This window comes from Leucoraja erinacea, chromosome 40 (genome assembly GCF_028641065.1).
Source record: "Leucoraja erinacea ecotype New England chromosome 40, Leri_hhj_1, whole genome shotgun sequence".
NCBI lineage: Eukaryota > Metazoa > Chordata > Chondrichthyes > Rajiformes > Rajidae > Leucoraja > Leucoraja erinaceus.
Genome location: NC_073416.1, coordinates 137,079 through 152,101, shown reverse-complemented (window position 1 = coordinate 152,101; position 15,023 = coordinate 137,079). Strand labels below are relative to the sequence as shown.

Here is a 15,023-nt window from a genome sequence, read left to right as displayed (position 1 = left end):
CTCGTGTGTTAAACATGTGTCTTGATCCCTGAGCAGTTCTGTGAGACACTTTGCCTGAGTTGAAGATGGCAAATAACCACATGTTGCTGAGCGTATGAGTGTGGGAGAGGGTGAGAGTGTCTCTGGTTGTGAGTGACTGTTGTCTGCCACGATGTCTATGTGTGCGTGAACAAGACACTGTACTTTGCATGTTTGTCTGCCAGATGCTGTTGCTGGGTGGATGTGCATCTGTGAATGAACGAGAGGCCTGTGTGTGAGTGTTGAGTGTGTGTGAGTGTTGAGTGTGTGTTACTGAATCTTCTGATTTCTTTTCTCAGATGATGGCAAACTATTCCAAGGAAGTGGAGTGGGAGATCCCTTTGGTCCTCGCTGCTACAAGGGGGACATCATGGGTTGTGGTATCATGTTCCCTCGAGATTATATTTTAGACAGTGATGGTAAGAACATTGTTGGTATGCTGTATATGTGGAGCGTGCCCCAGAGACTGCCATTGGGGCTGCTCATTGCCGAGTTAGGACGAGTAGGCAAGTGCTGGGCCCACAATGCAGCCGGAGTTGTACCATGGCCTGTTTCACAGCCCCTGAGTACTCTGGACTGGAGCTCTCCCTTTCAACGCTTTCTCCACTTGCTCCCCATGTCTTTGGCCCTCTGTTGGGGCACTCCTTTTTATTCTGATACCCATACAGTTTCTGCTTTGCCCCAGTGCCTCTGCACGCTCTCCCTAAAGGAATCTCTCCCTCTCTCCTCTCCCCCTTCCCCTTCCCCTCCCCTCTCTCTCTCTCTCCCCCCCCCCCCCCCCCCCCCCCCCCACCTCGGGTCTTCTCCACCCATTGTGCAATGTCCTCTACTGTTGCCGACTTCCCTCCAGGATCAGCAGTGGGCCGGCCAGGCCAGGCCTGCTGTTGGCTTGTGGTGTGCAGCTCACCCCGATACCAGTGCACAGCTACTTAATAACGCTGCTATTTCCTGATATCCATTTGCAAATCACAACATGCCTGTCTCTCTGTGATTGTAAATGCCACGTTATTGATGCTCGCTATCAGCGTACCAGGAACTGTAGCTCTGCCAACTGCATTTTGCCACTTGGTATGAATATCATTTGTGCGGCTCTGCATAGCTAACGCCACCGAGATGAAAGTGGCAACGTTGGACCACGTGGCTCAGTTTTATTTTCAGCACAGCAGCTTGCAACTTCATTCACTTCTCACAAATGTGCAGTTTGAGTGTGCCCTTGCGCTACTCAACTAGTGGAGTGTGCAGGATGTCTGTTGGTTCCGCTATCCGTGTGCAATGCTGATTTGATGCCAGCCCTGCCAGCGAGCCTCAATCCACTGATCGCCAAGTCACGTATATAGGCGGCACAATAGCGCGGCTGGCAGAGTTGCCGGTTCTCTGCTCAAGAGACTCGGGATCGAACCTGGGTGTGTGTGTGTGTGTGTGTCTTTGTTTGTTACGTTCTCCCTCTGACTGCGCGGGTTTTCTCCGGTTGCGCCACTTTCACCATATCACAAAGACGTGCCGATTTGTAAGTTAATTGGCCCTCTCTAAATTGCCCCTAGACTGTAGGGAGTGGATGAAAGTGTGCTAATATAGAACTAGTGAGAACGGCTGATCAATGGTCGGTCAGGTGTTGGTGGGCCGAAGGGCCTGTTTCCATGCTGTATTTCTAAAAGTGATAGCTGTTTCACCAGCGAGTGTTCCACTATTTAAAAGGATTCCAATGACTTTGAGGCTGCAAGGCCCATGCTGCCAGTGTTGGCGTCGGTAGGCATTACCGTTGGCACGGATGTTGTGGGCTGAGAGAGCCCGTTTCTGCCCTGTATGCGGCTGTCTATAGGGAGAACGGGTTGTATGTTCATCTGGGAGCAATGTGTGCAAACGCTGAGGTTTACCAAAGTGACTGAGGTGTGTGTTCAAGAAGGAACTGTGCAGATGCTGGAAAATCGAAGGTACACAAAATTGCTGGAGAAACTCAGCGGGTGCAGCAGCATCTATGTGGAGCGAAGGAAATAGGCAACGTTTCGGGCCGAAACCCTTCCCAAGGGTTTCGGCCCGAAACGTTGCCTATTTCCCCAAGGGATTCGGCCCGAAACATTGCCTATTTCCTTCAGGGTTTCAGCCCAAAACGTTGCCTATTTCCTTCAGAGATTTCAGCCCGAAACGTTGCCTATTTCCTTCCGGGTTTCGGCCCGAAACGTTGCCTATTTCCTTCCGGGTTTCGGCCCGAAACGTTGCCTATTTCCTTCGCTCCATAGATGCTGCTGCACCCGCTGAGTTTCTCCAGCAATTTTGTGACTGAGGTGTATCACCTGCTCTAGGCTAATGTCCAACTGCAGAGGCGTGCGCCTTTCATATTGGCCATGACAGGAGCCATCACCATGCTTGAGGAAGCTGCCGAGACGGTTTCCCAGCAACGAGCCACCACAGAGAGACACCCATCCATCTTCTCCTTGTGGAGAGAGCTTTTTTTGTAAACCAGCATCTGCAGTTCCTTGTTTGGAGTGATTTACTTTCATTCTTCATCCGTGAAAGGGAGTGATTTACTTCAATTTTTTAAGTCTAAGCCTTCAGCTGCAATGTGGTGAAATAATCCATCTTCAACCCTCAAAAATTGACGGAACGTGGTAAGCACCCTCTACAAAATGCCTGTGTTATATATGGATCCTGTGTCATTACTGCTGTGTCTTTAATCATTTGAACTGGTTGCTGAAGCATCGATGCCAGCATCTGTTTCCGTTTGGTCTCTGCTTGTAATTACTGGGGCAGTCTCAACTTTTGTGTACATCTTCCCTGGAAGCACCTTGTCCTGACCGATTGTGTGTGTGTGTGTGTGTGTCTCTCTCCACAGCTGACAGCGATGAGTGTCTTGATGCCGCAGAAGTGAATTACAAACAGAGGCGTGTGAGGAACATCATGTATTTTAATGATGAGGACGAAGAGGATGAAGGAGAGGATATGGAGCAGGAATACGATGGAAAGAAAGTCACGGTAGATAAAGACTTTGTTCACTTTGTGTCCCAGTCACACTGCTGTCAATGAGATGAGATTGTTTGGGGATTAGGATTAGACACCAGATTTGAATTTAAAAGCATGTATAGCTTGTAGGAGTGAGGAAGAGAGTTAGAAACATAGAAACATAGAAATTAGGTGCAGGAGTAGAGGCCATTCGGCCCTTCGAGCCTGCACCATTCGCCATTCAATGTGATCATGGCTGATCATCCATCTCAGTATCCCGTACCTGCCTTCTCTCCATACCCCCTGATCCCTTTAGCCACAAGGGCCACATCTAACTCCCTCTTAAATATAGCCAATGAACTGTGTGGCCTCAACTACCCTTTGTGGCAGAGAGTTCCAGAGATTCACCACTCTCTGTGTGTGAAAAACGTTCTTCTCATCTCGGTTTTAAAGGATTTCCCCCTTATCCTTAAGCTGTGACCCCTTGTCCTGGACTTCCCCACCATCGGGAACAATCTTCCTGCATCTAGCCTGTCCAACCCCTTAAGAATTTTGTAAGTTTCTATAAGATCCCCTCTCAATCCCCTCTCATACTCCTGCAGTATCCAAGGAACAAAATGTAACTGGAGTGTGATTCTGAACTGGGGAAGACACTTTCCATCAGGGCTTGTGTCAGTGTGCTGAAGCCTGAATGGGGCTGGGCTATTTCCACTGCACCCCTTGTGTGTTCCACGGCAAGACATTAATTGAATGTCTTTATTCTCTGGAGCGCAGAAGGTTAAGGGGGGACCTGATAGAGGTCTTTAAAATGATGAGAGGGATAGACAGAGTTGATGTGGACAAGCTTTTCCCTTTGAGAATAGGGAAGATTCAAACAAGGGGACATGACTTCAGAATTAAGGGACAGAAGTTTAGGGGTAATATGAGGGGGAACTTCTTTACGCAGAGAGTGGTAGCGGTGTGGAATGAGCTCCCAGTGGAAGTGGTGGAGGCAGGTTCGTTGGTATAATTGGATAGGCATATGGATGAGAAGGGAATGGAGGGTTATGGTACGAGTGCAGGCAGGTGGGACTAAGGGGAAAAAATTTGTTCGGCATGGACTTGTAGGGCCGAGATGGCCTGTTTCCGTGCTGTAATTGTTATATGGTTATATGGTTAATATGGAAACATCTCTTTCAGGTCTTTTTTACTCGAAATGGGAAGATAATTGGCAGGAAAGAAGCACCAGTGCCATCTGGCGGTTTCTACCCGACGATCGGGATGCTGAGCAACGGAGAAAAGGTGCAAGTCGACTTGCATCCACTGAGTGGCTGAACTGCTCTCCGTTCTCTCACCCAACACGGCAAGCAAGCTGTACTTCCCATCGCCATCTACTGGCTGACTCTGGTGTTGCCTGAAACGCCACAGAGGGTGCACAATATCGACCGTTCTAGTTGGCCACTGTATGTAATTCTGCGACTCTTGTTAGTGTATTTAACACACGGTTATGTAGGCCAAGTCTGGTTTTTCTTTTCCTCTTCTCTTCAGTTTTGTTACCTCCTGCTTTAAAACACTAAAAACCCTTTGTACACAAAAAAGCTGGAGAAACTCAGCGGGTGCAGCAGCATCTATTGGAGCGAAGGAAATAGGCAACGTTTCGGGCCGAAACCCGGAAGGGTTTCGGCCTGAAACGTTGCCTATTTCCCAAGGGATTCGGCCTGAAACGTTGCCTATTTCCTTCAGAGTTTCGGCCCGAAACGTTGCCTATTTCCTTCAGAGATTCGGCCCGAAACGTTGCCTATTTCCTTCAGGGTTTCGGCCCGAAACGTTGCCTATTTCCTTCAGAATTTCGGCCCGAAACGTTGCCTATTTCCTTCAGAGATTCGGCCCGAAACGTTGCCTATTTCCTTCAGAGTTTCGTCCCGAAACGTTGCCTATTTCCTTCGCTCCACAGATGCTGCTGCACCCGCTGAGTTTCTCCAGCTTTTTTGTCTCCCTTCGATTTTCCAGCATCTGCACAGTTCCCTTCTTAAACACTAAAAATCCTTTGCTGCTTTCAAACCTATTTGCAGTTACTATATCCCAAACTATATCCCATTGATGACCTCGATTGCACGTCCTTGGCATTTGATAAGAACACTCCCCTAATACTGCTTTCTCCCTGCACCTCCCCAGAGTTATTAAACAATTGATATTAGCTGGCACATATAGTTAGATATTCCAGTTCCTCCTTGCTGGCAGAAGGGAGCCCACTACTGGCTGTCCGTACAACTCTCGAGATTTCTGCAACAGTAGCAGCTCACTTGGTCTTGGAAGGAATTCCACGGTGATCTGAGAGCATCCATCTCCTCACACTGGTGCCTTACTCATGCTAATAAAAGGCGCGTATTCCTAACCTCTTCTCAGTGTGTGTGTGTGTGTGCAACCATTACACTCTACCTATACTAACGTCAAGTAAGATAAGACGTGCAATGAACATTTTATGGTTGTTTTTGCAACTGGAAGCTGTTCTCCTGCAGTGGGGCACAGATATGCTGCATGTTGGGATGGTTTATTGGCCCTTGTTACACTCTACATGTGATGAACTCATACAGTATAGTTACCCATTGACGTTACGATGTCTGACTAGTGTTATCTGTGTAATTAAGAAGGAGAATTTCTATCGTGAAGTAGTGGGGATAGGAATGGGGGAGGGGTGGCGTTGGGGGTGGGGATAATGTTGGTTAATGATGAGAAGTAGCAGTGATCTTGTTGCGGGGACCGTGTGTGTGTGAATCCACCACACCCCGCTGTCCCAGGATGCTGACAACATGTAATCCTCCCGTGGTTGTCAGGATGAACTTGACTAACTCAGCACAGAGCAGAGGCTCTCCCCTCAATAAGGGGAATTAATGATCCAAGTTCCGAGTAGTTTGAATTTGTGATTACAGAGTCAAAAGCTTCATGAAGCCGTGTGGTATTAAAGTGCCTTTCAGATCTATTCTAGACCAGGTTAGCATAAGTAAAAAATGCAACAGCAAAATACTGCAGTATTCTCAACCTCATCCCACATGTGTGCAATAGGCAGAATACTAGAGGGGGGGAGATGTGAGCTGGGGTTTACATGGACTGTAACATTCAGGGTTTGTCCCTTGAATCCTAATTCATCACCTGTGCCATAAATATTACTGTTTGTGTTGAGTGATAATGGCAGAGCTGCAGCAGGCCGGGAGCCCATGGGGTAGGTAGGCCGCCAATTAGACAACCAGAGTGAACGCACTCATCTAACCCACTTTGCGTACATTTTAATTTCCTCCTCGTGCTGCTCAGCTCACTCTTTTCCCCCCCCCCACACACACACAACACCCTGTTTGACACGATGGTGATTTTGTCCATTCAACGGCTTCACTTGGACCTGGAGCCATTTTTGACACTTTGTAAATGTATTTAACGTTAGACCTTTCCAGCCAGCAGCAGAGATATTTATTCATCCACTGGACCCTCTGTGTGACCTCCCCTTTATTATGCTGGTTCTACAGGGTGAACAAAAGGCAACATTGACCTGTTCTGCTTTACCCGCTGTGTACTAAAGGCAATGCACTGATTAAGGGGACTTTTGTGCGGCAAGTATTTAATTTTTCTGTACAGAAAACAATTGTCGTTTTGAGTGATTTCTGTAACATTGTACGTGAAGCTGAGGTTCCCTGAATGGGGTCAAAGTAAGAACATATACTTTCTCCAATTGAGTGGTTGTAAATTGCCTATTGATTGTGGATATGTTAGACCAATGTCTTTTGACTCATGACAGTCTCCTACCAGCCCTTTTGTACCAATAATCAACTGTGCACTATACTATATAAGATATGTACATAATTCAGATGTTTATATGCTTTAATTAAAATAGATTTCCATAATTGTATTTTTCTCTCTGATTCTTGTTACTGTTAATTGTCTAAAGTGATGACACACTTAAACTGTGGAAACGGTGGCACAGCGGTAGAGTTGCTGCCTGACTACGGGTGCTGTCTGTACAGAGTTTGTACATTCTCCCCGTGACCTGCGTCGGTTTTCTCCGCGATCACAGAACTACAGGTTTGTAGGTTATATGGCTTGGTATAATTGTCCCCAAGTGTGTACTCCAGCACTCTGTGAAACGTCACCTATCCATGTTGTCCACAGATGCTGCCTGACCCACTGAGTTATGGTCCAGCACTCTGTGAAGCTAAGGACCTATCCATGTTTCGGGCCAGATGCTGCCTGACTGGAAATAGTTATGGTTCGGGCCGCATCCGGATGGAGCTTCGGAAATAGGCAACCTTTTTCCTTAAATCCTTAGATGAAATAGGCAACGAGTTTCGGGCACTCTGAAACCCTTACCTATCCATGTTGGCCCGAATGCTGCCTGACCCTATTTCCAGCACTCTGTGAAACGTCCTATAGATGTCCACAGATGCTGCCTGACCCGCTGAGTTACTCCAGCACTCTGTGAAACGTCACCTATCCAAGTTCTCCACAGATGCTGCCTGACCCCGCTGAGTTACTCAGCAGCACTGTGGAGCTAAGAAACAACGTTTCACCGAAATGTTTTCGGGCCGAAACATTGATGCTGCTCCATGACTGCCTGACCCTGAGTTACTCCAGCACTCTGTGAAACGTCACCTATCCATGTTCTCCTCAGATGCTGCCTGACCCGCTGAGTTACTCCAGCACTGTGTGAAACGTCACCTATCCATGTTCTCCACAGATGCTGCCTAACCCGCTGAGTTACTCCAGCATTCTGTGAAACGTCACCTATCCATGTTCTCCACAGATGCTGCCTGACCCGCTGAGTTACTCCAGCACTCTGTGAAACGTCACCTATCCATGTTCTCCACAGATGCTGCCTGACCCGCTGAGTTACTCCAGCACTCTGTGAAACGTCACCTATCCATATTCTCCACAGATGCTGCCTGACCTGCTGAGTTACTCCAGCACGTTTGTGTATTAACCAGCATCTGCAGTCCTACAAGGCTGTGCAGTGTTGCATCCACAGTGCCCTCCATAATGTTTGGGACAAAGACCCGTCATTTATTTATTTGCCTCTGTACTCCACAATTTGAGATTTGTAATAGAAAAAAAATCACATGTGGTTAAAGTGCACATTGTCAGATTTTAATAAAGGCCATTTTTATACATTTTGGTTTCACCATGTAGAAATTACAGCAGTGTTTATACATAGTCTCCCCCATTTCAGGGCACCATAATGTTTGGGACACAGCAATGTCATGTAAATGAAAGTAGTCATGTTTAGTATTTTGTTGCATATCCTTTGCATGGAATGACTGCTTGAAGTCTGTGATTCATGGACATCACCAGTTGCTGGGTGTCTTCTCTGGTGATGCTCTGCCAGGCCTGTATTGCAGCCAGCTTTAGCTTATGCTTGTTTTGGGGGCCAGTCCCCTTCAGTTTTCTCTTCAGCATATAAAAGGCATGCTCAATTGGGTTCAGATCGGGTGATTGACTTGGCCACTCAAGAATTGACAAATGTTCCCACGCTGAACTAGCTGTTGAAATGGTTTAACCAGTTCTCAAATTTCAACTTTTTAGAGCTTTTCATGACATTGTTTTACTGACCTTGGCCTCTCAAATTGTTCAAGGGAACACACACAGAATGAGTTAGTTTTATTGTCAAGGGTAGAGGGAGAGTTGTAATGGAACCAGAAATAAGCTGAAGGAAACATCTCTGCGTATTTCCTAACCAGGCAGACTGTACCTCATTCCTTTAAATGGAGCATGGAGATAAGGCCTTGTTTACCCTTGGGAAAGTAAAGCTTCTCACACAGAGTTGCTGATTATTTTCTGTGGGAGAGCCTCACACCAGCTCTTGCCATTAGTACGGTTCTTGTTGCCGGTCTGCACAAGACAGCCTCGGGAAATCTCCGACATTGACGTCATGTTAGAATGGGAGCCTTCTGTGTTGGTAAACTGGTGACTGCTCTGGTCTCTGTAGTGTGACCAGTGCTTCTTCAAAGCAGTTTGTACCTGAAGGGCAAGGGTTGTGTTAATGGAAGGATATCTCACTGGCAACATCCTAGGCTAAACTTCCCAGCGATTCCCAAATCATGCCACCAGAATCATACCCTCTTTTCCCATTCAGGTCTGGCAGTGTTGGAGTGGATGCCCCTCTCAGTGACTTCCTAGAGGAGAGGAAAATGAAAAACATGCCCAAAATAACAATATGGAGATGGGCGGCACGGTGGCGCAGCGGTACCTTACTGCGCCACAGATCCGGGTTCCATCCTGACTACGGGTGCTGTCTGTACGGAGTTTGCACGTTCTCCCCATGACCTGCATGGGTTTTCTCCGGGTGCTCCGGTTTCCTGCCACACTCCAAAGACGTGTAGGTTTGTAGGTTAATTGGTTCGGTGTCATTGTAAATTGTCCCTAGTGTGAAGGATAGTGTTAGTGTACAGGGAGTGTGGTCGGCACGGATCCGATGGGCCAAAGGGCCTGTTTCCGCGCTGTATCTCTAAACTAGACTAAACTGATGGTGGGAACAGGAGACCCACCCTGCTCCTATTCAGGAGCAATCAAGCTATGCTCACCCTCTGGGGAATCAGGCATCTGCAGTTGGTCTCCCAAATAACTGTTGATAGCGAGCTGGACTACCAGTTTGGCCATAGAATTCAGTGCTATTAGTGAACAAGAATAAAACACAGAGACATCCCCCTTCCCCCAAAAAACCATGAGGAGCGGCTTTGGGAAGAAAAAGGTTTGCACTGGGAAGAAGTCTTCGAGGACCAAGACAAGCTCCCAGCGATGAGCGTAATTGTTTCAAGTTCATGCTCACCTCTCCATTAAAGAAGCAGAATATCAGTGTCACTAGAAAACCCTGCAAAACAAAGCAGTATTTGTCATATAGATGTGGTGACTGACTGGACAACTTGCTGCCTCGTTGAAATGGTTTCAAATAATTGATCAGCAAGAATAAAGAGTCTTTGCATGTGAATTGGTCATTTGACGAACGGTATTTTCACAAGCAAGCCACGAGTTGTAACATGCTCTGGGACATGCGGAAAACTGGATGACCAATGTCCACCTGGTCAACCTTGTGTAAGCCTACTGATGCATGATGCAATTATAAGAGGCAAGATGTTAATGGACACTCTTCCTTGCATTGTTCACCCTGGTGTTGTCTACAGGTTTAATACTGTGGCATGACCAATGGGAGCAGGAGCTAATGCTCAGTCCATTCATTCGCTACCTCCTTTAGCAGACTTGCTGCTTCATGCATCTCTGGGTTACGACCAATCTAGAATATGTCACTTAGCCAGGAATGCCATGACCTGCTAGTTTATCTCAGCGCTTTGTGTAAACCAGCATCTGAAGTCCCTTGTTTCTACACTAGGATGTACAGCTATTATGCACAGGGTGAAACCCCCTTTAAAACAATTACTGAGCACAGTGACCTGTTGTGGAGTTTCAATGCCTACTCTCCAGCTGGAAGATCACAGGTAGAAACGCACAAGAAATACGGACCTGCGTTGCAACACTCATAGTCTGCTTCCATCTCACACCGTACCGCTTGCTACTCTGGTAAATATCCAACTTTCACTTCCTTATACACCTTGTTCCTCTTTTCTACTTCTAGGATGTTATTGCCCAATTTTGTGCCAGCAATTTTGAAGAGGTGCCTCCTGCCACATCATTAGTTGTGTAATGTGGCAACAATCGGAAGTTCTTCCTCTTGCGCCATGCATCAAGCCAAGCCTCGATCCTCCTCCCCTTCGACTGCCACCAGGGGCACGGCACGGCACTGGGAGTGATGCAGAGACCAACATTTTCAAAGTTCTACCTGTTAACTTGTACTCTTGCTCCTGAATGACTAGCTGTTCCTTGTCTCGTTGATATCACATCCATGATGTCCTTTAGGGACAGAGGAAAAGGTGTGGGGGCAGCTGGCCATGCAGGTTTCACAATGACAAACCTGACAATCTCCTTTAATGGTGGCTTTGTAGTTGCTCCTGTGCAATCCCCGACCCATTGATGCCATGGTCTGGATTGTACTCCTTCAAACACTTCATCACTCCATAGTAGATAGGGCTCTTAAAAATAGCGGAGTCAGGGGAGATGGCAGGAACGGGGTACTGATTGGGGATGGCGGTGTTGGCTCGAAGGGCCACATGGCCTCTACTCCTGCACCTATTGTCTATTGTCTATTGTAAGAACAGAGTTCAAACAAGACAATCTGTTCATTCGCTTGGCTGTGAAAACTCCTTCTCAGAATCCTCGCAACCAGCTCCCATGGATTTACAGGCTGCTGGCGAATGTTTTGATGTCGATGTACATGCCTTGTCCGAGTTAAGACAGAAACAACTAGACCCCCGGTGAATAGAAACATAGAAATTAGGTGCAGGAGTAGAGGCCATTCGGCCCTTCGAGCCTGCACCGCCATTCAATATGATCATGGCTGATCATCCAACTCAGTGTCCCATCCCTGCCTTCTCTCCATACCCCCTGATCCCTTTAGCCACAAGGGCCACATCTAACTCCCTCTTAAATATACCCAATGAACTGTGTGGCCTCAACTACCTTCTGTGGCAGAGAATTCCACAGAATCACCACTCTCTGTGTGAAAAAAGTTCTTCTCATCTCGGTTTTAAAGGATTTCCCCCCTTATCCTTAAGCTGTGACCCCTTGTCCTGGACTTCCCCAACATCGGGAACAATCTTCCTGCATCTAGCCTGTCCAACCCCTTAAGAATTTTGTAAGTTTCTATAAGATCCCCTCTCAATCTCCTAAATTCTAGAGAGTATAAACCAAGTCTATCCAGTCTTTCTTCATAAGACAGTCCTGACATCCCAGGAATCAGTCTGGTGAACCTTCTCTGTACTCCCTCTATGGCAATAATGTCCTTCCTCAGATTTGGAGACCAAAACTGTACGCAATACTCCAGGTGACCAAGATCCTGTACAACTGCAGTAGAACCTCCCTGCTCCTATACTCAAATCCTTTTGCTATGAATGCTAACATACCATTCGCTTTCTTTACTGCCTGCTGCACCTGCATGCCTACCTTCGGTAGGCAGGAAGGTGGAGTTGAGGCTAAGATTAGATCAGTTGTGATGTTAATGAGTGGTGGCGCAGGCTGGAGACGTGCTAGATGGGTAGCTAATGCTGCCACAACCATGTCGCAGGGAGAATCCTGAAATGACTGCGGCCAAAAAAACGGTTCTTACCTGATAATGTCCAGCAATGTGCGTCACATGATGATAAATCTTGCTCGTCAAGTCTCCGTCGGGTCTCATTGGAATGAGAACTATCTGGATCCCCAGGAGTGGCACAAGGATGAGTGTGGCTCGGACAACCTTTATGTACACTTTAAATTGCACCTGGTGTGTCACCTTCAGCTTGATGATAAGTACACGGACAATGTTCAGCAGGAAGAGCAGGTTCACCTGAGGGGCGAGAACATGGAGCTGATTAGATGGGCAACAACATCAACTAGATCAGGGCTGGGAATCACCACGCTGGCATCCTGCCATCTACATGGAAAGATATTCATCACTTCATTGGCAGAGGGTCATACAGCCCTTCAGCCAAACATGTCCCATCTACACCAGCCCACGTTTGGCCCATATCCCCCCAAACCTGTCCTATCCATGTACAGGTACCTGTATAACTGTGTCTTAAACGTTCCATACACCCACCACCCTTTATGTGAAAAAGTTGCCCCTCGGATTCCCATTAAATCATCCCCCCCTTCACCTTTAACCTATGTCCTCTGATTCCCGATTGCCCTATCCTGGGCAAGAGACTCTGTGCCATCTATTCCTCTCATGATTGTATACACATGATTTTATGGCGTTTAGTAACATATAATAATATACATACCAATAATGCAGCATAGATTGGACCATGGACAATGTAAATGAGATGCGTATCTGGACTCATCCAGCAACTGGAGACAATGAAAGAAGAGTTTCAAACATCATAACAGCAAAGATCGATTGCCAGCCTAACCCGTTACCCAGCATTGCCAAGACACCAAAGGATGGATAGTTATTCAGGTCATCTTGGTGAATAGAGTCCTCGACATTGCAGAAAGGCCTTCGCTGCCATCTGTATTTGGTTTGGCACTCAGTGGTACACTATGTCGAGACACAGGGGCTTGGCAGTAGCCTTTACCATGCATCTGCTGCTGATCAGTGATGGAGCTCCATGCTGGGTCTCATGATGGAGCTCCATGCTGGGTCTCATGATGGAGCTCCATGCTGGGTCTCAAGATGATGGAGCTCCATGCTGGGTCTCATGATGGAGCTCCATGCTGGGTCTCATGATGGAGCTCCATGCTGGGTCTCATGATGGAGCTCCATGCTGGGTCTCATGATGGAGCTCCATGCTGGGTCTCATGATGGAGCTCCATGCTGGGTCTCATGATGGAGCTCCATGCTGGGTCTCATGATGGAGCTCCATGCTGGGTCTCATGATGGAGCTCCATGCTGGGTCTCATGATGGAGCTCCATGCTGGGTCTCAAGATAGAGCTCCATGCTGGGTCTCATGATGGGGCTCAGTGATGGAGCTCCTCGCTGGGGCTTAGCACCGAGCCTTATATTGGATCAGCTCTTTTTACTGGTGGTTTGAATATAAGATACCATGAATATAATGTGTCAAACAATTTCCTTGCACTGAATTACCTTGCAGAAATAAAGCCTAGTTCCTGTCTATGGCCTAAGAAGAGACAATAGACAATAGGTGCAGGAGTAGAGGCCATTCAGCCCTTCGAGCCAGCACCGCCATTCAATATGATCACGGCTGATCATCCCCAATCAGTACCCCGTTCCTGCCTTCTCCCCATATCCCCTGACTCCGCTATCTTTAAGAGTCATTAAAAAGAGACATTAAATATGTTCTTACTTGTCATTGAAGTATGTGTTCCTGGCAATTGAATGTATAATGGCTGGAATCAGTGGGAACCCTGACAAGAGAAGGATTACAGTGTCAATCCCGTCAAAGAGTTGTAGAATGCATTGCTGACCCATGTGACACTATTTTCCAGTGCCTACTTTAAGGACCAGTCCAGTTCTGAAATAGAGGATGTGGTTAGGAGGGAATGAAGAAGAGAAACTACAGTGTTCAACCTGAAATATTAACTGTTTCCCTCTCCCTCTCATAGCTCCAGGAACTCGGGCTCGATTCTGACTCTGTGGAGTGTGCAGGTTCTCAATGTAATCGCATGGGTTTCCTCCCACATCCCAAAGATGTTTTTATTTGTGTTTAAATGTTAGTGATACACCATGGGAACCGGCCCACCAAGTCTGCGCCGACCAGCGATGGGACCACTAGGGACAATTTACAGATGCCAAATAACCTTTTTTTTTAAATGTGGGAGGAAACCGGAGCACCCGGAGAAAACCCACACAGATCACGGGGAGAACGTGCAAACTCCGTATAGACAGCGCCCGTAGTCAAGATCAAACCTAGGTCTGTGAGGCAGCAACTCTACCGCTGCGCCATGGTAACGCCTGGAGCATATAGGTGGGTGGTGGGAGAATCGGGTAGAGTCCATGGGCATGTGAGAGAGAATAGCTTACAGGGAGGCAAGTGGGGTGGAAGAGGGGGTGCAGCACTCCAAGATGGATGGTCAACATGGCAACCTCCTACACCATGAGAAAAACAAATGTGAAACATTCCAGATTTTATTGAGTAAATGACACAGGCAGCTAGAATGGGCACAAACGGCCAAGAAGATCAGCTGTAGCAGTGTGCAGAGAGGAAAACATAGAAACATAGACAATAGGTGCAGGAGTAGAGGCCATTCGGCCCTTCGAGCCTGCACCATTCGCCATTCAGTATGATCATGGCTGATCATCCAACTCAGTATCCCGTACCTGCCTTCTCTCCATACCCCCTGATCCCCTTTAGCCACAAGGGCCACATCTAACTCCCTCTTAAATATAGACAATGAACTGTGGCCTCAACTACCCTCTGCGGCAGAGAGTTCCAGAGATTCACCACTCTCTGTGTGAAATACCCCCTGATCCCTTTAGCCACAAGGGCCACATCTAACTCCCTCTTAAATATAGCCAATGAACTGGCCTCGACTATCCTCTGTGGCAGAGAGTTCAAGA

At 47.3% G+C, this 15,023-nt stretch overlaps 2 protein-coding genes across 5 annotated transcripts in view; one reads left to right on the top strand and one right to left on the bottom strand.

Annotated features, from left to right (window-relative positions):
- spryd3 (SPRY domain containing 3) overlaps nt 1–6,832 on the top strand; it is a 77,510-nt gene extending 70,678 nt beyond the window's left edge. For 3 of the 4 annotated variants that reach the window (XM_055664558.1, XM_055664556.1, XM_055664557.1), the window contains exons 9-11: nt 318–437; nt 2,849–2,988; nt 4,135–6,832. In XM_055664558.1, coding sequence (XP_055520533.1) covers nt 318–437; nt 2,849–2,988; nt 4,135–4,269 — 395 coding nt within the window. In that variant the 3' untranslated portion in view covers nt 4,270–6,832. The remainder of the gene's footprint in view (nt 1–317; nt 438–2,848; nt 2,989–4,134) is intronic. The other variant, XM_055664559.1, reaches the window with a different exon arrangement.
- Nucleotides 6,833–7,867: 1,035 nt separating this feature from the next.
- The window catches only part of LOC129714746 (calcitonin gene-related peptide type 1 receptor-like), a 31,962-nt gene continuing 24,806 nt past the window's right edge, over nt 7,868–15,023 (bottom strand). Inside the window, 5 exon segments of the mRNA XM_055664555.1 lie at nt 7,868–8,934; nt 9,743–9,784; nt 12,131–12,349; nt 12,786–12,852; nt 13,810–13,870. Coding sequence (XP_055520530.1) covers nt 8,728–8,934; nt 9,743–9,784; nt 12,131–12,349; nt 12,786–12,852; nt 13,810–13,870 — 596 coding nt within the window. The 3' untranslated portion in view covers nt 7,868–8,727.